The sequence below is a fragment of the Pelophylax lessonae genome, assembly GCF_965119305.1.
Source record: "Pelophylax lessonae genome assembly, chromosome: 6".
Classification (NCBI taxonomy): domain Eukaryota; kingdom Metazoa; phylum Chordata; class Amphibia; order Anura; family Ranidae; genus Pelophylax; species Pelophylax lessonae.
Window position 1 is genome coordinate 247,292,602 of NC_138773.1, and position 22,695 is coordinate 247,315,296.

The 22,695-nt window shown below is 41.0% G+C and overlaps 1 protein-coding gene across 2 annotated transcripts in view; it reads left to right on the forward strand.

Moving 5' to 3' along the window:
* The window catches only part of LOC309559096 (intelectin-1-like), a 113,381-nt gene extending 93,035 nt beyond the window's left edge, over nt 1–20,346 (forward strand). For both annotated transcript variants that reach the window (XM_082262234.1, XM_082262233.1), the window contains exons 2-7: nt 6,188–6,349; nt 6,700–6,947; nt 7,355–7,513; nt 8,411–8,531; nt 11,406–11,512; nt 19,828–20,346. In XM_082262234.1, the coding sequence (XP_082118360.1) occupies nt 6,188–6,349; nt 6,700–6,947; nt 7,355–7,513; nt 8,411–8,531; nt 11,406–11,512; nt 19,828–19,980 (950 nt within the window). In that variant the 3' untranslated portion in view covers nt 19,981–20,346. The remainder of the gene's footprint in view (nt 1–6,187; nt 6,350–6,699; nt 6,948–7,354; nt 7,514–8,410; nt 8,532–11,405; nt 11,513–19,827) is intronic.
* Nucleotides 20,347–22,695: the final 2,349 nt, after the last annotated feature.

Genomic DNA, 22,695 nt, shown 5'->3' on the forward strand with positions numbered 1-22,695 from the left:
CAATCAGGTTTTTATTGGTGTCACTGCTCCAGATGACCACTGTTACCAAGTGAGAGAGAATGTAAACTTTTAAAGCTGCAGAACAGGTGTGGGGAATTCCAGTGGTGTCACTGGGGTTGGTGTCACCTGCTGATAAAACATGGTGTCACAAGACCCCGCCCCCTCGCTTTAGTACAGACAACTAATTTCTAGCCCCCATTCCCCAGCATAGAACTGTATAGATCTCCAGAATGAGCCTGCCTCGGCTCTGAGGGCTCTTTGGCACAACCAGAGGCAATGCTGCAGTGCACATACAACAGGCACTTGCAGCACCATGCAACACACACAAAAAAACATTGTCGGGCAGTAGCTGAATAATCGCCATACGTTTGTTCTGCAGTCTTCAGGCAGCTCACCTTATGTATACTCTCAGCTCCACTAAGCATTATAGAAGTCCCCCTCTCTGCTGCCCACACCTCTGCCCACCTCCTGAACTACAAGTGTTGCTCTCCACTCAACCTTCCCAGTCACACTGTGTTGCTGGGAAAAAGTAAGCTCAGAACCCTACGCTGCATCCCATGACTGTACACCTACACAAAGCATCATGGGGATTGTAGTCCATCCCTCGCCACAGTGCCCCATCTTGTCTGCAAGAGAAGACTATAAATCCTTGGCCCACTGAGTTTACTTTTCTCCAGTGACACAGTGTGACATGGAATAATGTGACAGGGACCCCTGGAGCAGGGGGGGGGGGTCGTAATTGAGACCCCTGCGACCCCTGTAGCTACCACTGGCGGGTGTCACCCGGGTGCAGTCCACACCCCCTTAGTGACACTACTACAGAAATCTTCCATTTGGGACATTTGTCCAGGGACAACTGTCTACCAGGGGATTTTTCTTCACTTTGGTGAGATGACCTCTTACATTTAGTATGACCTCTTACATGTTGTATGTCGAGGATATAAATGAAGGTAAATCTCTCACATGGGACACAGAAATAAATCTCAAAATGGCTTTAATTATCTCAAAGTAAAAAGAAAACTTTATTGGCTTTAGTACACCTGAAATCTGAAGTTTAGCTTAAAAAACCTATTTTCACTACAGCCTTAGTTACATCACTTACCTGTAATTATAGGAAGTCCCATGATGTGCAGGCTGTCGGATTCTGTAGAAAGCTGTACTGCAGGGCTGCCCTGTCCTCTTCCTGATGCTGAAAACCTGGGGCTGTGGGGGTTGATAATTTGACTACGGGCTGAGCCCCACAAATGCCTCCTTCATGCGACTGTTTATGCAGCCAGCTAATTCTTTCAGCTGAAATGACCGGGGCATGCGAATAGCAGTGGCTGCTCAGCTTATTTAAAGTACTGACAGCGGCCTCCGCTGTTCGCATGTATCTGCACACAGAGCGGATAGTTGTGGTTCAGGATGGATGTCTTGAGTCTTAACTCAGTCAGCTGTATGCAAGTTCAGACATCCTTCCCTAACCAGAGCTAACCGCATTGTGTAGTTTAACCACTTCAGCTCCAAAGGTTTTTACCCCCTTAATGACCAGGCCATTTTTTGCGATACGGCACTGCGTTATTTTAATGGACAATTGCGCGGTACACAAATAAAATTGATATCTTTTTTCCTCTGGTGTTCGATCACCTCTTTGGTTTTTATTTTTTGTGCTATAAACAAAAAAAGAACCACAGTTTTGAAAAAATATATTTATATTTTTACTTTCTGCTATAAAACATATCCAATAATTTTTTTTTTAGAAATCTAATTTTTTCATCAATTTAGGCCAATATGTATTTTGCTACATATTTTTGGTAAAAAAAAATCCTAATTAAGTGTATATTGATTGGTTTGCCAAAAGTTATAGGGATAGATTTATGGATTTTTTATTTCGTTTATTGTTTTTACTAGTAATGGCGGAGATTAGTGACTGTGACATTGCGGTGGACAAATCTGACACTAAGGGCCTAATTCACTAAGAATAAGGAGAAGAAATAGTCATTCTACATTTAATTACTCCCAATTAAAACACTTGAGACCTCAACTAAAGTAAGTTTGTGGCTTATTTTCTAGTCTGAGCATGCTCTAAAAACAGGGTGAATTTATCTCTTCTCAGACTTTCAAGCATATTTCTGCTTTCACAACAATATTTCGAGAAATTTAAAAGCAGATAATCTCCAAACAACATACCACATGTTTAGGAACCATTTAATCTATGAAATTAAGCTTTAAATATTATTTCCATGTGCAAATCACCAATATGAGTAAAAATTCACTGCGTGCTATAGTGAACACCATTTCTGACTAGTTTTAGCCATTTGTGACCATTTGTTCACCCATTAGCCAACTAGGTGCTATAGTAAATTAGGCCTGAAGTGACACTTTTTGGGGACCAGTGACACCGGTACAGTGATCAGTGCTAAACAAAATGCACTGTTACTGTATAAATGACACTGGCAGGGAAGGGGTTAACACTGGGGGTAATCAAGGGGTTAAGTGTGCTTCTAGGGAGTGCTTTATAACTGTGGGGGGGGGGAGGGAGTGGATGCACAAGAGGAAAAGCGAGATCTGTGTTTCAGCTTAGCTGAAACAAATCTCTATTTTCCTCCCTGACAGAACAGCGGTCTGCCTTGTTTACACAGGCAGACCACCGTTCTCTCATTTTGCTGAATGATCAGCGGGTCCCAGCAGCCATTGCGGCCGCCGGACCTGCTGATTGGCTCCCGCTGTGTCCAATAACAGCAGGAGTGGTGCTCCGGCAGCGCACACGCCCCCAAAATCCTGTGCACAAAATCACATACATGATTTTGCGCAGCCAGTCTGCCCTGCCGCAGTATATATGCAGTGGGCAGTCTGGAAGTGGTTAAATAGGCTCAGCAGCCACTAATGTTTGCAAGCCTCAATCATTCGCAGATTCTTGCCACTGGAATCCCCTGGCTACATGTAATTGGCCTTGTAAAACAAACATTAAGATAATCTGATAGGGACACACACTGCTCCTGTCCTCTTTTCCATCAAGAAACATTCTTTCACTGATTACACCCAAAGCTGTTAACCCCCACAGTGCTGGAAGTTCAGCAGCAGAAAGAGGACAGGGCAGCCCTTCAGCGAAGATGTCTACAGAATCCAACAGCCTGCGCATCATGGGACAGCCTTCATTACAGGCAATGTAACTATAGCTGTGGAGAAAAAATATTTTTAACTAAACTTCAGCTTTACTACCAGAGTCATTTTTCAGTTTTTGCACACATGTTAAAATGCACATTTCAGGTCTGAAGATTACAAACAGTAAATATGTGTTAAATAGGCCAGTTATAAGTGAGGGCAGGGGCCATTTTGTTTGCCCACACAAAAGACCCAGTTTCCTTCCAAGAGCCCGGGAAAAGTCTGCTCTCTCCTCCTCCTCCTACTTTGCAGGGCTCTCCCAGCTCCTGTAGTTTGGGGCTGTATTCCTCTCTGTAGAACTGCGCTCCCCCAGGACTACAAAACCCATGTTCCATTGCAGTCATATCATCAGTTCCCCTTGCTGCTCACAGGCTCTGCTGCTGCCAGGAGGAGGGGGTAGGGTGAGCTGGGAAATCCACACACAGCCCAAAGCTAAGGGGCCCACTCCTCCAGCTGAAGGGCTGCTCTGGCTACACTTAAAGTTACATACGCCTGTGAAACGGTGACAAACTTCAGTACCCAAAATTTTCCATATGCAGTGCTTTAAAAACCACAAGTTATCAGTTCTCTGCTCAGTTAGACATCTTTAGGAAGATGGTATTAACATAGATAGTTCTGGGAGCCCTGGGGTGATCTAGAAGGCCTGCCAGTACCAGTAAAAAAATAAATAAACACATAAGTTCAAGCATCCTTTAGTCATGGCTGTTTAACCATTTGTCTACCAATGGCAGCTGGTAAAGCAAGGGCTTTTAAAAACACTCCAGACATTCTGTTGGGAGTGATTTGGGTGGTAATAAAGCCACCTATTCACTTCTACACCCCCCATACTCTGCCAGACTACCCCCGCTATGACTCCTCTTCTTGAAGGAAGATCTCTTGAATGGGGCACAAAAGGACCCTGACAGGGGTTTTTTTCCCTTCCCCTCTCCACTCTATCTAAAAACAAAAACCTTTAGTGTCTATTCACACTGGTACGACTTGTCAGGCGACTTGGTCAGCCTGACAAGTCGTGCACCGTCGCTCCCATAGTGTAGTACAGGGCCGGTTCAAATAGGAGCGACACAAGTACTACTTCGGGGCGACCTGGAGGCGACTTGCATAGACATTCATTTTGACTTAAAACAGAAAATGTAGTTCAATATTGCTACAGACAGAAGACATTCAGGGATACAGTATGCTCTCTGCACTGGAGCAAGTTGGCACCAAGTAATTAAAGGTGTTACGGGCAAGTATCTGATTTTTTTTAATACATTACTACTGTGTAGTTTGTGCAATAAAATAGTCTTTAATAGAGTGTGCTATTAATTAAAGTATAAGTCAGTTTTTATTTCCGTCTGTGCCCTCATTTTGCACTAAAAGTGAAACTAAAAGAAAATTCAAAATTTTGGATTGTCTCCAAAACAGGAATAGAGAAATCATCTAATTAGAAACACTAGCTCTGGGGACCCTGGTTACAACTGGGGTTCCCCTCACTTTGGGGCCTTTTACATGGGCTTTCCGCCCGGCGGACTCCATCTTGCTCAGCGAGGTAGGAAATGAAGGGAAATTTCCCAAAGGGACAAAGATGGAAAAAACCTGATCAGGTGAAACCCTCTATTAATCTATTCCAAAATGAAAAAAAAAAAAGGTTTACCTTAGTTCTGCTTTAAAGTAGAACTATAGGCAAAACTTTTTTTTTTTTTTCATTTTGGATAGAGTAAGGGAAGGTTATAACCCCTGTTGGCTTGTTTTTTTGCCATCTTTGCCCCATTGGGAAGATTTACCTTCACATTCTGTCCCCTAGCCAAAACAGGAAGTGAGAGAAAATCCCTGCAGAATAAAGGGAATCCCTTGGGGACCCTGAGGCCACCCCAGAACTAGTGCCCCCCTAGGAAGATGTACCCTCTATTACTTTTCTGGGGACAGCCCAAAATTTGGGATTTCTTTTACTTTAACTTTCATTGATAATGATAAACAGGACAAATAGAGAGGATGAATCTCCACAACAGGGGAACAGACAACAATAAAAAATGACAGGTGTTCTAATCCATCTCTGTCCAAAATTAAGGAAAATGTTTTTCCTTGAGTTATACTTTAGCTTTCCATAGGATTATGATATGGTCAGGAAATATCAAACTTGAAAACAAAACAATGAGATGAATAGAGGGAGATCTGTTACATCTAGACGTTGCTGTAGATCTAACCAGTTCATACTCTTTTGTCAGAAAATTTGTCATTTTAGAACAAATCTGTTTCTGATGCTGAACGCTCTTCATGCTGCCTATCACATACAGTAAGCCTCATGTTAAAAATCATTGCCATGGCAGCCAGTTGGTTTAAAAACTGATCAGTGTTCTAGTTGCAATGAGTTTGCATCCAAGTTGTTTATAAAAGTTTTCCTTCCATTTCCAGTCTGTGACAATCAGTCACTATGGGTTAATGGGGCACTTCATGGGCCGCTTTCATTTTTGCACAAAAGTGACCTGCTCTAGTTGTCAAATACCCGAGGTATGCCACATTCTTTATTCTTTTATTTTAAACTTTCCACAAATAACTGATCATACTAATACTGTAAGTCATGAGCAGTAGATAAAATAATATTTTGTAAGGATTTGCTGAGACCCCAACATTTTTTCAAGGGTTCATTCGGGGTAAAAAGGTTGAAATAGCCTGCTTTGCAAAAAAAATATATTTTATTTGTAGTATTACATAACTGGTAAAATACAACATTGTAGCCTCAAAGGAGAAGTACAACCAAAGCTCGTTGGCAGTCCGTTCTCCTGTGACCTGTTGTTGGTCTCAGCGGTTAAGCCGGCCACTCCCACCCCCTCCACAGCCCAGCATTCCAGTGAGCTTGGGGGGGGGGGAGGAAAGAGCCGATGACTGACAGTCACCAGCTCTCTGCTAACAGAGCGAAGAGAACCGAGCGATCGGCGGTGTTAGAACCGGCAGGGGACAGATGCAGCATTGGAGCAATGCTGCATCCACCTAGGTAAGCATGATTTAAAAAAACAAAAAAACAAAATTAATCTGATTCTTCTCTTTTAATGTTATGTTCCTTCAGATAATGTCTCCATTCTTCAGAAGAAACAAAACATCTTAAATCTCTTGGCATGTTGGAATGAGGACCAAGCAAGCAACAATCTAAATTCATTCCCATCTAACATCAGGTATCAAAGGCACAGAAGCTGCAAGGAAATCCATCAGTATGACAATAATGGGAGAGGTGAGACTCAAGAAATATAAACACATATACAGTACCTGTGAAAAGGGGAGCTGATGGAAAATTAAAAGTCCAGTTTTTAGGTAAAGGCAGGATAGGCTTCCCTGAACAGATGTGTTTTCAGGAATCGCCAAAGGTGGTCAGAGTAGGAGATAGCTGGAAATATTGGGGTAGGAAGTTCCAGAGGATGAAAGAGGCTCTGGATAAGTCCTAGAGGTGAGCATAGAAGGAGTAAACAAGGAAACTAGAGAACAGGAGGTCTTGGAAGGAGCGAGGAATATGGGTTTGGGTGATATAATGAGACAAATCATAAAATATAGTGTGATGAATCATGATTATTTCTATGATGACAGATGGGATTTATACATTGACTACTGAGCACGGCATTTCCTACCAGACCTTCTGTGACATGACTACTGATGGTGGAGGCTGGACCTTAGTAGCCAGTATTCATGAGAACAATAATAATGGAAAGTGCACAGTTGGTGATCGCTGGTCCAGCCAACAAGGCAACAATGAAAACAACCCAGAGGGAGATGGGAACTGGGCAAACTACAATACATTTGGTTTAGCAGATGGAGCAACCAGTGATGACTACAAGGTAACAAATACTAAAAGGCCTAATACTCAGTGAATTTTTATTACTTTTTTGTGTCTATTTGAGGGAAATTGATATACTGGATTTATCTGTATCCTTCTGTTAAAATTATATAGAAATTTGGGAATTACAGACATTCTTCTATTTTTATATTTCAACATTTAGCGACCATATCTGTTTTGCCCACAACCACAATAATTCCCTGTTCCCAGTGCTATACCTTGCACTTTTTGAGAGCATTGCATGCATCAGAAAAAGAAATAGAACATGCATGGGACCTTTAGGTTATCAAGAATAACTGTACAATGATATTGTGACCAGATCAATAAAGTGATGCATAGATCAACCAAACATCCAGCAGGAGAAATGAATGGAATGAATATGCCCTTTTATGTTCTTTATGCACACAGAATCCCGGCTATTATGATATTGATGCCAATAATGTGGGTTTATGGCACGTGCCAAACAAGACTCCACTGCCCCTGTGGAAAGACACTGCTTTTCTTCGATATTACACAAAAAGTGACATCCTTTCAGCCCATGGAGGGAATCTCTTTAATCTATATAAGGTAAACAAACAGCAGGAAACTACACATTTGATTATCTACTATAATTTGGAATTCATTTGGAATTTATTTACTCTACTATTATAGTCATGCTCAGGTCCTATACGGGTGGTTGCCCAACTGCACGCTGACAACAGGGTGTCACTCGTTCAGCACCACCACCATTCATAGAATGCCTTGTGTTTTTTTAATGAATACAAGTTATTTTCGGATTGGACAAGATGTAGATTGTAATGTCACCGCCCCTCCTCTCTACCTCGTCCAATCAGAGAATGCCTTGTGTTCACTGAATATGATTAACTGGAGACGATTATGGACTAATGCTATAGGGTAGGTACCCAAAAGGTATGAGAAAGCAACTGAAGAAATAAGTAAATGTAATATACTTTACAATCTATTTACTAATGCTAGCAACATAAGGATTAAAAATACTTAATGATTGAGAGAGTCTAGTTCTGCTCTAAATCATAACTCAAGGCAAACATTGTTTTCATTTTTTGAGTAGAGAGTGTTTAGAACCTCTGTAAGGAAGTCATTGCTGTCTTTGTCTCCATTCCCCTATTTATTGTTCTGTCCATCGCCCCTCACATGGACAGGAAGTGAGGGTAATTCTTCATGGTGATAAAGGTGGAAAATAGATCCTGACAGAGTCTCTCAGCCAGATAAAGAAAACAGGTGGGAGAGTCAACTCACAAGACATTTCAGTTTTCTTTGAACCAATCCTTACATGTCCATGGAAAACCAAATATTTCTGTTGTAATCATTTTTATTGGTTATGAAAGGGTAAAAACCAACAGTGACACCCATGCAGGGGTTAGAATATCTGATAGGAGTTTTTTCCTGGTGATCTTAGAACACTTATACCCTCACTTAATGTAAAACTATTTGTGTTTCTTCCAGAAATATCCTGTAAAATTTAATGTTGGGACGTGTCCAGCCAATAATGGACCTTCTGCGCCAGTTGTTTACGATAAGGGAAGTGCACAGGAGACGGTCAGACTGAACGCACCCCATGCGAAAAGTATGTTTTTTCTGTATGCTTTTGCACTGTACATTAAGGCTATCCACATCAGGAAAATAATGTGCAAAGTTATATTCTTGTTAATAAGCTCCCTAATAGGTCAGTAGGTGCTTGTGATAGGTCAGTAATCAATACTTGTCCGGCCTTTTTTATCAGTGTGCACTAAATTACTAATTTAATTGACCAAAAACGTTAATGCAATTAAAATTTTCAAATTCCAGTTTGAACAGAAAAAAATATGATTGGTCACTATTAAGTCAGACCTATAGCTATGCAATCAGCTAATGCTCACTGCTGATAGGAGAGATCTAGCTTTGATTCAGGAGGAGGTGGGTCTGACATCTGAAGAGAGACCACCGTTTTCATGCAAAGAGCAAGGGTCCTTACCTATTGCATGCTGGCCGGGGACATGCCACAGACAGAAATATTTGTCCCATTCAAACATAGATGGGAATCTATCTCCACATCCCTGGCATAGGCACCAAGGCTGTACTTTCTTGGAGAGAAGTTTATTGGCCAGAATGGGTTTTCCCAGCCAATTTCTTATTGAAGAGCTTTCCCCTCTGTAGGAACAAACATGGTTTTAGAAAAATATTTAAATACAATTCTTGTTCAGCTAACTGGCACAGATGGCCATTGTCTAATGTTCTGGTATGAACCTTATTTCATAGAAAGGCTGTCTCTACCACTACGACTTCCAAAGCTCTGGCCATTTAAAGTGATTGTGTAATGGATGTAATCAATGGTTATAGTGAAATGCCTATTTAAAATTATGATGCATCCCATATTGCGAAGGAATGTAATGAACACTGTGATGAATTAGGCAAAATGTCTATTTTTTATACATGTAGATATGTTTTTTGTACTCCTTACTCAAAATGGCCGTTAGTAGATACCCCCCCCCCCCACCTCCCACCAGAGGCGTAACTAGAACCTTCAGGGCCCTGATGCAAGAAACCATGAAGGGCCCCCCAGACCCCTGGCCGGGGCCCTTACCTTCATGCCCAGGGCTCTTCCCACTAATCCTGGGGCTCTTTACACTCGTTGCATGGCCTTTTATTACGGTCCCACAGCAGGATTCTTTCACAAGTTCTGCAGTGGGCCCCCTTCCTGCAATCTTGTGGGCCCCCTTCCTGCAATCTTGGGGCCTCCCCACAGTGGTGCAATGCCAGGGTCCAGTCGCAAGTGTGACCTTTGCGATCCTGGAAGTTCACCCACTGGTTTGCTACCGGGCCCCCTGGAGCATGGGGCCCGGTAGCGATTGCAACCCCTGCAACCCCTGTAGTTACGCCCCTGCCTCCCACCGAGATGTAATCCGTGTGACAAAGATGGCGACTTCACAGAAGACAACACCCAACAAGATAATATTCATCGTTTGGAGGGAGTTTTCCTCATAATTGACATGACCAATCACGAAGCTGCAAGTGAACAGATAACATTATGCTTATGACGTACTAGCTCATGACACTAACAACAATGTATAACACACTCACGCAGTAGAAATGAAGCAGTGTATGATTTTTCTCTGTGTGTGCACACATCGTATCAAAATTAGGCCAGGGCAGATATAATCTCGTACGGTTCTGGTCCGATCCAAAACAATTGCAAATGCTAATTTATTTTAAATAACAATAACAAACATGTAATACTTAGCTGCTCTGTTCAATGGTTTTGCACAGAGCAGCCCTGATTCTCCTCTTCTCGGTTCCCCCGCTGGCGCACCTGGCTCCTCCCCCCTCACCGCGTGCTATGGAAGCACTCACGCAGGCTTGCTCCCGAGCATTAACATTAACACACAGATCGTAGCGCGAACCTGCCCTGTTCCCGCCTCACTTGCTGTCATTGAAAGTAGCTGGAGTTAAAGTGATTGTAAACAATCACCTTGTAAAACATCCCATTTAGTTTAAAAAATAATAGAAATGCAAAACATTTGTGTATAGATTAAAAAAAAAAGAAAACATGATAAATACCCTTTTCCTTTTTTTTTTTAAATAAATGATCACATTCCCTCTGTTCTCAGCTGCATAAGAGCTGGGGAGGAGGAGAAGCAGCAGCACACTGAGCTTCCCAGTGAATGGCTGTGCAGTAGGGGCGTGTCAGGACAAGTCTGGTCATTGGAGGAGAGAACACTGAGTTCCCAGCACAGCTAGAGAACTGACCACGTTGTGCTCTCCTGCCTAGTGTGGTTTTTGATAGGAAAGCAAGGGGACTGGCAGAAACACAAGGGATTTCAATTAAGGAAAGCAAAGAGAACCTGATACTTTCTCATACAAGTACATGGTACAGCAGGCTCATATCAAGCATATGAAGTGTTGGGGTAACAAACGCTTTAATTGTTCCCGCTGCTCCCTCCTGACCCAATGAGAAGGGGGGGGGGCTGAGAGAGCCGCTGCTCTCGTGCACATCACTGAATCGAGACCAGGCTCAGGTAAGTATAACAGGGGTACAGAATGCAGAAGGTTTTTTACCTTAATGCAGAGCATGCATTAAATTAAAAAAACTTCTGCCTTTAGGACCACTTTAACTGTGCCCGGCTAGTGGACTGGCTTATTCATTAATTTGATACTTTTCAAAAAAACCTGCAAAAATTTCTTACCTGCGGTGGCTGCATTGCAGCAAAGGACATTTTAACGATTTTGTCTAGAGCCTAGATACCTTGTTACCATTCAAAGACCCAAGCTTCAAAAAAAAAAAAAACAAATTCAACTGATTACCATGAGTAACAGCTCTAGAAACAGTAATTTATGTATTAAATCCAATACCCATGAACTTGTCAATGGGCTATTAAACTGTATCTCCTACCTATATATACTGTATATAGTATATCCAAGTAATGATTTCCTTAAATAGTGAATCTACAACTGTATTCTTCAGATGAAATTGCTGGCGGTTTTATCCAGTTCCGAATATTTAACAATGAAAAGGCAGCAATTGCTTTATGTCCTGGAATGAAGGTCACCAGTGGCTGCAATGCAGAACATGTAAGTTGCATCCAATGACCGAGAAAGACAGTGTTTGTTACCTTGTACATACATATAGTATGTTAATCATCATTTTACTAATCACTACTGGCATTGGATATTAAAAAAAAAAAAAAAATTAGGTGTTTTTTTTAAAAGGGGGTTTGCTATATTACCGTATCTATGATTTTGTACATCTCAATATTCTCCCACACATAAATGTCATATGTCTACAGAAAGTACACATACAGTATCTCACAAAAGTAGGTACACCCCTATTATATCTTTTCATGTGACAACACTGGAGAAATGACACTTTGCTACAATGTAAAGCAGTGAGTGTACAGCTTGTATAACAGTGTCAATTCTCTGTCCCCTCAATTTTCTCAACACAGCCATTAATGTCTAAACCGCTGGCAACAAAAGTGAGTACACCACTAAGTGGAAATGTCAAAATTGGGCCCAAAGTGTAAATATTTTGTGTGGCCACCATTATTTTTCAGCACTGCCTTAACCATCTTGGTCATGGAGTTCACCAGAGCTTCACAGGTTTCCACTGGAGTCCTCTTCCACTTCTCCATGACGACATCATGGAGCTGGTGGATGTTAGAGACCTTGCGCTCCCCTACCTTCCGTTTGAGGATGCCCCACAGATGCTCAATAGGGTTTAGGTCTGGAGACATGCTTGGCCAGTCCATCATCTTTACACTCAGCTTCTTTAGCAAGGCAGTGATCGTCTTAGAGGTGTGTTTGGGGTTGTTATGTTGGAATACTGCCCTGTGGCCCAGTCTCTGAAGGGAGGGGATCATGCTCTGCTTCAGTATGTCACAGTACATGTAGGCATTCATGGTTCCCTCAATTAACTGTAGCTCCTCAGTGTCATGCAGCCCCAGACCGTAACACTCCCAACACCATACTTGACTGTAGGCAAAACACACTTGTCTTTGTACTCCTCACCTCACCTGGTTGCCACCACACACACATCTATTTCCCAAAGACAACCTCTGGATATGACAACAGAGCATGTGCACTGAACCTCTTTGGTCGACCATGGCGAGGCCTGTTCTGAGTAGATAAAAAAGATTTTTGGTGAAAACCAAAAGAAACTGCGCAAATGGTTAATACCGTGATATTGTGAGAAAATTAATTGGTAAATAAATAGATAAATAAAATACAAATCCTATGTATCTTAATTGTGACTTTATAAGGAATTTCTTCCTTACTGTGAGCAGCAAACAAAAAAGCAGTGGTGCTATACGATTTATAAAAGAGGGGAGTGTTGCGCTCAAACATGTGTTTAAAGTGCTTGTGCAGATATTAAGTTTCACATAAATTCACATAGATATATAATCAATAAATCAATAAAATTGATCATTAAAAATGTTAATATAAAATAATGTGGAGAATCATCAATCAAAGCTAGGCATCACAAAGTGCAAAGTCCATATGCAGCAACAGAGAAACGAAAAGTCCAAATAGCATTGGTGTCACTAAGTATAGCAGAGACTTGATAATGGTGCAGAAAAAGCCTTCACCTCCACACTTCACCCAGTGATCGAGTAAGGTACTCCTTACCGGAAATATATGACCCCTTGATTATAGGGGGTCACATAGACATGTAATCCACTCAGTATACGATCCTCAGCTCCTCAGCTCCACAGTACATATTTCTATGTCAAGCCTTTTAGAATACAGCTCGGATCTCGTGGTGGACATAAATAGAGCAGAAAGAGACTCTCATGGTGCAGTAAGTCTAAACATATCGCTTTTATTTTAAAAGGTTTACACTTACTAGAATTTCCATACATCAATTGCTTTATCACAAGTAAGCAGCGGGATGATGAGCACTGCCGAACGCCAGCGCTCCTCCAACCCGGAAGTGGCTACGGTCTCACGTTCCCGACGCACGTTTCGTCAGTACGAGCTGATGTCATCAGGGGATGATGTGACCGTATGTTTACTTCTCGTATATATTGAGAATGTGACCTGCTCGGCATCCAATCAAACTCCTTCAATCCTTACTCCACCCACGTATCTGATGTAATACACATTACGGGAGCCCGATTGAGGAAAAAAAGGAAGGCTATTTAAACATGCAGCATTCCAGCCGCAGTTTCTTCCTTTTAAATGGAGTTTGTCTCACATTATCCTGATATTAAACCCAATGCAAAAAGATGCTTAAATTTAAGCCATGGATCGCAACTATGCGAATTGGGGTTTAAATGGAATGCCTTGCATTATAATGATTAAAGAGAAAAACATTACATAAAAACTAATAACAATATTCTTTAATCCTGTTAAAAACATTCTTAAAACCAAAAATTGAAGAATTTGTATTAAGATTAAACTGAAACGATTATTTTAGAAAAATATAAAATATGTGTAAAAGATATAAAAAAGGTATATAAAAGATTATGAGGGACAAGTTAAAAATTGGATATAAAACAATTCAAATCAATTTCGATATTCATACCTAGAGGATGCAATGTGTTCATTTTGTATATCCATTGGGTCTCATTGATGGATATTTTTTGGGTCATGTTCCCTCCTCTCCAGTGATTGGTCACTCTGTCTATACCACAGAACGACATTTTGGAAGGGCCCTTGTTGTGGTGCAGACGAAAGTGGTTGGAGAGACTATGTTTTGGGAACCCCTTTCTCACGTTTTTAATGTGTTCATTTATGCGTACTGATAATTGTCTTGTGGTCCTTCCATAGTCTCTCCAACCACTTTCGTCTGCACCACAACAAGGACCCTTCCAAAATGTCGTTCTGTGGTATAGACAGAGTGACCAATCACTGGAGAGGAGGGAACATGACCCAAAAAATATCCATCAATGAGACCCAATGGATATACAAAATGAACACATTGCATCCTCTAGGTATGAATATCGAAATTGATTTGAATTGTTTTATATCCAATTTTTAACTTGTCCCTCATAATCTTTTATATACCTTTTTTATATCTTTTACACATATTTTATATTTTTCTAAAATAATCGTTTCAGTTTAATCTTAATACAAATTCTTCAATTTTTGGTTTTAAGAATGTTTTTAACAGGATTAAAGAATATTGTTATTAGTTTTTATGTAATGTTTTTCTCTTTGATCATTATAATGCAAGGCATTCCATTTAAACCCCAATTCGCATAGTTGCGATCCATGGCTTAAATTTAAGCATCTTTTTGCATTGGGTTTAATATCAGGATAATGTGAGACAAACTCCATTTAAAAGGAAGAAACTGCGGCTGGAATGCTGCATGTTTAAATAGCCTTCCTTTTTTTCCTCAATCGGGCTCCCGTAATGTGTATTACATCAGATACGTGGGTGGAGTAAGGATTGAAGGAGTTTGATTGGATGCCGAGCAGGTCACATTCTCAATATATACGAGAAGTAAACATACGGTCACATCATCCCCTGATGACGTCAGCTCGTACTGACGAAACGTGCGTCGGGAACGTGAGACCGTAGCCACTTCCGGGTTGGAGGAGCGCTGGCGTTCGGCAGTGCTCATCATCCCGCTGCTTACTTGTGATAAAGCAATTGATGTATGGAAATTCTAGTAAGTGTAAACCTTTTAAAATAAAAGCGATATGTTTAGACTTACTGCACCATGAGAGTCTCTTTCTGCTCTATTTATGTCCACCACGAGATCCGAGCTGTATTCTAAAAGGCTTGACATAGAAATATGTACTGTGGAGCTGAGGAGCTGAGGATCGTATACTGAGTGGATTACATGTCTATGTGACCCCCTATAATCAAGGGGTCATATATTTCCGGTAAGGAGTACCTTACTCGATCACTGGGTGAAGTGTGGAGGTGAAGGCTTTTTCTGCACCATTATCAAGTCTCTGCTATACTTAGTGACACCAATGCTATATGGACTTTTCGTTTCTCTGTTGCTGCATATGGACTTTGCACTTTGTGATGCCTAGCTTTGATTGATGATTCTCCACATTATTTTATATTAACATTTTTAATGATCAATTTTATTGATTTATTGATTATATATCTATGTGAATTTATGTGAAACTTAATATCTGCACAAGCACTTTAAACACATGTTTGAGCGCAACACTCCCCTCTTTTATAAACTGTTCTGAGTAGAATCTGTCCTGTTAAACTGCTGTATGGTCTCGGCCACCATGCTGCAGCTACATTTCAGGGTCTCAGCAATCTTCTTATAGCCTAGGCCATCTTTATTTAGAACAACAATTCTTTTTTTTCAGATCCTCAGAGAGTTCTTTTGCCATGAGGTGCCATGTTGACCTTCCAGTGACCAGTATGAGAGAGTGAGAGCAATAACACAGAATTTAACACACCAGCTCCCCATTCACACCTGAGACCTTGTAACGCTAACAAGTCACATGACACCACAGAGGGAAAATGGCTAATTGGGCCCAATTTTGACATGTTCACTTAGGGGTGTACTCACTTTTGTTGCCAGCGGTTTAGACATTAATGGTTGTGTGTTGAGTTATTTTGCGGGGGCAGCAAATTTACACTGTTATACAAGCTGTACACTTACTACTTTACATTGTAGCAAAGTGTAATTTATTCAGTGTTGTCACATGAAAAGATATAATAAAATATTTACAAAAATGTGAGGGGTGTACTCACTTTTGCGAGATACTGTATATCATTATTAGCACACACAGGAGCAAGATTACCAGCACATTTCTCACTAAATGTATAATATGTAAATAACACGCATATTACAGCTTCACATATGTATGATAATCAAATATAAATGAGGGTAGACAAGAGTATAAAAAATAATCAAACCTTTTCTATCAAAAGCCTTTAACTCCCAATGAGCAGCATAATGTAAGGGTTGTATTGCTGAGGTTTTTATGGGTCAGTTATATAAGCAGCAGTTTTAAAAATAGATGTAGCACCCCCAACTCCTGGAATCATGGTGGTACCCCCAGAGAAACGTGTGGGCCGACATTTCACCTCAGAGTGTAGATTACTTAGGCAATAGTTGGATGTGAGCAGATGGGTGTCAGTCAAAAAGATGAAAACAAAACAGAATTTATTGCGCATACCCAAAATTCTAGGGAAAGAGGGATAGGGCACAGGACACCCATGAAGTAGAACACTAGCAGACTCCAAAAGAAGGAACAAAAGTACACAAAGTAGTCACAAATAAAGAACCTTGAAAATAAACCTGCATTCTATGATTGTAGCTCCTGACTGTAAATCACATGTTATACCAGCTATCTGGGTAGAAGAAAACATACTCACAGTGAGGTCCAAGCTTCATATCCAAGCTTTTTCCATCCCCTCAAGGCATCTGGAGGTCCTCCATGACTTCTCAATCCCCATACTCCACAGGCTAGGACCCATATCTAGGCTTTAGTCCAGCCACATGGTCACCCTCTTAGACAGCAGGCCTAAAAGGTTCTAGCAGTAAAATTTACCCCTCCCTTAGGCCCAGGAGAGAACAGATTGACTTACCAAAGTTACGACCTGAAAATTTATACCCTCTCCCGGCAGGGACCAGTTGCAAGGAAACTCCTTCTGGTTGGCCAAAGAGAGATAAATATTCATAACTCTGGTTAGTGCAGCTCTCATGCAGCAGTGCCACCTACTAGCAACAGAAGAATTAGAACACATACAGTAACCAGGGCCAAAGAGAAACCCAAAGAAGCTGAACTATCAATTCAGCTATGCTGAGTGCAGCTTAACACCATCACCTAATTATAACCACCTAAATTTAAATAGACACTCTTGCTTAGGACACTTATATTTATATAGTACATTTTGACTAGAAAAAGTTGAGATACCATTTAAAGTTGACCCATCGGTATCCTGTATGAAGAAATTCCAGACATGTCACTATATACAGGAACATAATGTTCCGCTAACTCACTGGTTCTGTGTAATACTAGTTTTCAAGATGGGAAGAAGCAGTAGGGAACCTATCTAGTCTAAATAATTGGGTCAATTTAGTGCAGAAGTAGAGACTATTTACTGAGAAAAATCAATGTTCACTGTCCAAAGTAAATATGGGGAAACTGGGTTTATTTTGAATACCCAATCATGTGCAAGGGAAATTCAGGATTTTTGCATGCATATGACTGGATGAACACAGCCCCATTGTATTTAGCAAGCCCAGTGAACATTTCATTTAAAATTTTAAAATCCACTTTTTAAGCGAACAATGTCTACTCCTTTAGTAAATCGATTTACCTGTGTACATATAACCAAGAACATTAATATTTTCGTTAAGGTAGTGAGATTTGCATAAATGTGTCATATCAAAACCAGCATCCTATTACACCATTTAAATTTTCACCATAGCAAAGAATTTTCTAATACAGTCTTATCTATTATTCAATCAATCAGTCATGCTTATCAGGGTTGCCAACTGTCAGTAAACTTACAAACAGTTTGTAAAATCTGTAATTTTTGCATATGTTCGTTACGGACAATCATGAGCAGATGCAAAAATTCAGAGTTTTATAAACTGTTCGTAAATTTACTGACAGTTGGAAACCCTGATGCTGATAAATGCAACAATTGTTCTGTTGAAGATATAACATTTACTCACCAATCTGTTGACATGCCAAAAATGAAGCTAAATGTTGAGAAGAGGCTGGACTCCTCAGTCAGAGGAATTCATTAAATGATATGACAGTTAAGGTTTTAACAAGGGAATCAATGTACAGCTCAGTTTCTGTTACACCAATAAGTACATTTCACAACTGTGACACAGAGGTCCATCGGGAAAAAGGTTTGAGTTCTATAATAATCTGAAAATATGAACGGCCAAATTGTTTTTGAAAATGTTTTTGTGCTGCTTTGTAGCAACACTGTATACTGTTTATTTGCAGTTTTTTTCAATGGCAGGTCCAGATAGCCAAGGGCTATTTTGCAGATATTTCACTGCTCATGTCACCAAAACTTGAGCCTCTGCCCCCACCAGATGCCACATTCAAATTTTCTTTTAAAGCACTGGACACAATCTAGATGGACAGCCAGTTGGTCCCATAAATATTGTTGCCACCTTTTTTTCTAGCTATTTCTTAGAAGGAATACGTTTTTTTGGTCATTAGATAGTTCTTACATTGGACTGACTGGCAAATAAATTCTATAAATATGTTTCTCACCCCAGGCTGACACTTTTGGAAATAAAACATTTCAGATAGCTTATTAGACAAGTATCATGCAGGCAATCCACTGATTTGCTATCATATCTAATTTCTCAGCTTCATAGGCTCTCAACCAGCACACCATCCTAGTGATAGGAAGTGAATACTCTCAATTTCCACTAAATCCACATAATTCTTTGTGAAATAAAGACATCATATATACACTGTGGATAATTGAAACTGATATTAACGTTTTTTTTTTTTTTAGCTAAAATAAAAAAAAGATGTACTTACCTTCTCTGTGCAATGATATTGCACAAAATGGTCCCTTAAACACTCTTTGGTTGTCCCCTGCTGGTGCTTTCCACTCCTTCTTCCGATAAGTGCCCCCTTAGAAAACCATGTGCATGGAGAAACGCTTATAGGCAGGTTTCTAAGCTGGGCTGTGTGCATCTAGAGACACACAGTGCCAGTAAGCAATGCCCCTGCTCCCTACTCACAGGAGTTTGACTGACAGCAGCAGGAGGCAATGGGCAATGGTTCCTATTGTCCTCGATGTCTCATGTGAGACCAGGAAGAGAGGAGAGCGTGCTGCAGCCGGACAGCTCGGGAACAGTGAGAGGGGGCAGGTAAGTGTTTAGGGATGGGGGGAAAACAAGTAGTGGGGAGTTTGTTACCTTAATGTACAGAATGCATTAAGGTAAACCAAAAACTCTAAGTTATGTGTTTAGTACAGAGAATACATACAGAGAAGGCATACAGAGAATGCCCCCCCCTCCATCAGTATACGAGGGTTGCCAACCTCTCGTGGCTTTTGTTACTGACAAAACATGGGAAATTTACTGACGGAGCACAATTTTTTACTGGCAACCTGAAAAATGACAGAACTACTATTAAAAAGTAAGACAATCAATATTTAAACAGTATAAACACAATATGAAAACACTAACAATACCCATAACAAGTAATTTGCCTGGTTTATGCTTACAAAATTCAAAACAGCATGACAACTTATCAGCCCCTGATACTTACGGACAGTTGTAAAAATCACAGCACACAATTTTATTTGCAGAGCTAAGAAGGAGGTACTGTACTACAGAATATATTTACTTTAAAAGTACATGTGATAGGGAACTACCTTCAGCTTTTATTTTACAGTATTATGGAGTCACCATGCTTTTTTTTTTTTCAATATTGGCCATATATAATAATGCTTGATCACACTTCTTCTTCTTCAGTACTGCATTGGAGGAGGTGGCTACTTTCCAGAGGGGAACCCCAAGCAGTGTGGAGACTTCCTAGCCCTTGACTGGGATGGTGTTGGTGCACACAAAGGCTGGAGCGCTAGCAAAGAATTAGCAGAAGCCGCTGTGCTGATCTTCTATCGCTAAACTCCTGTACAAATACAACTCCACTAACCAGCTTCTGTTCAATCACAAATTTTGCATTCTAAATTCAATATCCAATTTTTAAAATTGTATGAGCAGATCTAGGTTTGAGTTATACGCCCCAATGCAGAGTCTTTTTGATGTTAACCCATTTTCATGGCCATGCATTCCCCAATACCTTGTATAAATACTAACTTGGTATGAAGTTTTCTTCCTTAGAACATAACAGTAGGGAAAGGGACAAGTCAGACTGCAGGAGCATTGCAGTTTAATAAAGAGAAATAATATTTTTTACAGCTTTTTAGATAGAATGTAAGTATGATCATCTAAATTTAAACAATTCTATCAATAAATACTGATGTATTAAAACCCTTTTTTCTGTGTAAAGTCTGTAAATATATGTACATGGGGCAGCCATATTTGCTCATTATGTATCCAGGCTATGCTTTCTACATAACAGTGCAGCACAGTGTTCATCTCTCACAGGGTAGGTGAGGTTTGACCTGAATGCAAGCGACAGACTCTCTATTAGGCCTACTAAATGTATATCAGTTAGTGTTTAACCCTTTCACCAGGGCTCACTGAAGCCTGGGTGCCGAGACCAAATGTAGCAGTGTTAGCCTCGGTGAATGATGGCCTTGTGAGGCCAAGCACTTTCAAGTACAATACTGTTACAGATCTAGGGTACTGGCTTCAACTGTCACTGTGTCTTTCTCTTTGAAAGGCACATTGACAGCTGAAGCCAACAGGTTTGTTTTTAACAAACCTCATGTGATCACCATGATTAGCTGTAATTATCAGGGCTGCTGTTAGAAATCATGGGGCTCTGTACAGCCATCCTGACTGGGCCCCCCCAACCCTGCCTACACTCCACCCACCCGGCTGGGGTGCAGTGAAACTGCAACACTACCCTCCTACGCCCCAAAAATTAAAAAAGGTCCCACTTCCTGAGCCCCTCTTTTGAACTGATGGAACCCAGGGAAATGCAATTTAAGCCCTGGTAAACAAGTAGAAGAAGCTTTGCTGTGGATGGCTCCCAGGTTGTGGCCCTCAGTTAAAGGTCGTGGTCAAACAGCAAAAAGGTTGGGGCAGGTGGATTACAAGAATCATAGAGAAATAGGCAGAGGTTGTAAATGAATCTCAGAACTGGAACAAAGATCACAGGTACAGGAGCCTGGGATACTCAGAAAAGGTCTATTTTAAGTAACTCCCGAATGCCCTAAGCAGATTTACCATGCTTTCTCGTACATGAGCTCTGAAAGTGTCCAGCAGCACTTTTCTCGAGGCACCAGCAGGGGGAGTGTGAGTTTATCTAAATATAGTGTAGCACCCTCCTAGGTAGCTGCTAGAGAGAGAGAGAGTATAGTTTTGGATCCTTCTGCTTCCCAGAAGGATTGCCAGGTAAATCTATATTGTTCTCTGCCTACCAGAAAGCAGGATCTGCTAGTGAGGTCTGCTCATGGTGCTCAGATTCAACTCAGTCTGTCTGAAGAATGTTTCACATGGGTCCAATAGGGAGGCATATTGGACAGTGGGAGGAAACCTGAAAATGAGTGCACAGGCATTTAGTACAGCCCTGGTGATTTAGCAAAGGAGAGTGCCTCAGTGCATGCTAGGATACTGTATAAATGTCAAGGGCACATGTGCTCGAGGACTTTCAGCTTGAGAGCGGAGTCCCGGAGGGAGGGGGCGGCTGCCTCCTCCTCTGTAGAAGTTGCCATGCGGCCTCAGGTGGTCAACCTGAGGGCCTAGAAAGCTAGAGAGGAACTAAACTCGGAGGTCCTGCAGAGCTGACTGGAAGGGAGACCCTGGAAGGCTCTGATTCTGCATATAGTGAGTACAGATCTGTGTCAGGGGGCCATCCCTGCAGTTAGAAGAGTCAGTGAACGAGTGTCAGTAAAGGGCATGCTAGAGAGTATTCTGAAGGTAATGTAGTTCACCAAGTATATTTTTGGAGAAAGAGCAAGGAAACTTAACCCTTTCTATACATGTAGCAAAATGGTCAAAGCAGTGTGACTGCTTCCACAAGCAACCTGGTGAGGCCAAGTGAGAGTTGTCCTTATCAATTGTATATATTTCCAGTTGGAGTATCCCACTATTCCCTTCTGCCATCCAAGTTCCACAATAAATACAAAAACCAAAACCCCTGGACTGTTTATTGAGCAACGAGCCATTGGGAGTAAGGATGAAAGTGTGACCTGTACACTAAGTGACTGTCTGCTGGTAATCAGAGGAGGCCCAACAAGTCATCACACAGCAAGCCCTACGGGGACAGTGCTACATATGGATGGAAAAGACCTATAGGGAATTCTGGGCAATTCAAAATCAGTTGCACAGATGAACAGAAATCAAGCATCAGACCCAGGTGCAAAACAGCATACTGATTCTGCAGAGACTCAGCTGCAGACAGTAACAGTGGTTGGTTTTGGAGACATCAGCCTGGAATACTAATATCAACTTTGATTTAACCACTTGAGCCCTTTGGACGTACTACATAGGTGCAATGTGTGAAGGGTTATTAACAAGCTCACGGTAGCAGCCATTTAACATGTGTACTGTTTTTTTGATTACTTCATGGAACATATATAATTCTTTATGTCGCCATGTGACTGTAATCTCACGTTTTCATTGGCCAACTGTAATGGTCCTGCAAATTCTTGCTTCATGACTGTTAAATTGTGTCGTCTTTCTTGGCCCAATGTTGCAGCCTAATAATTG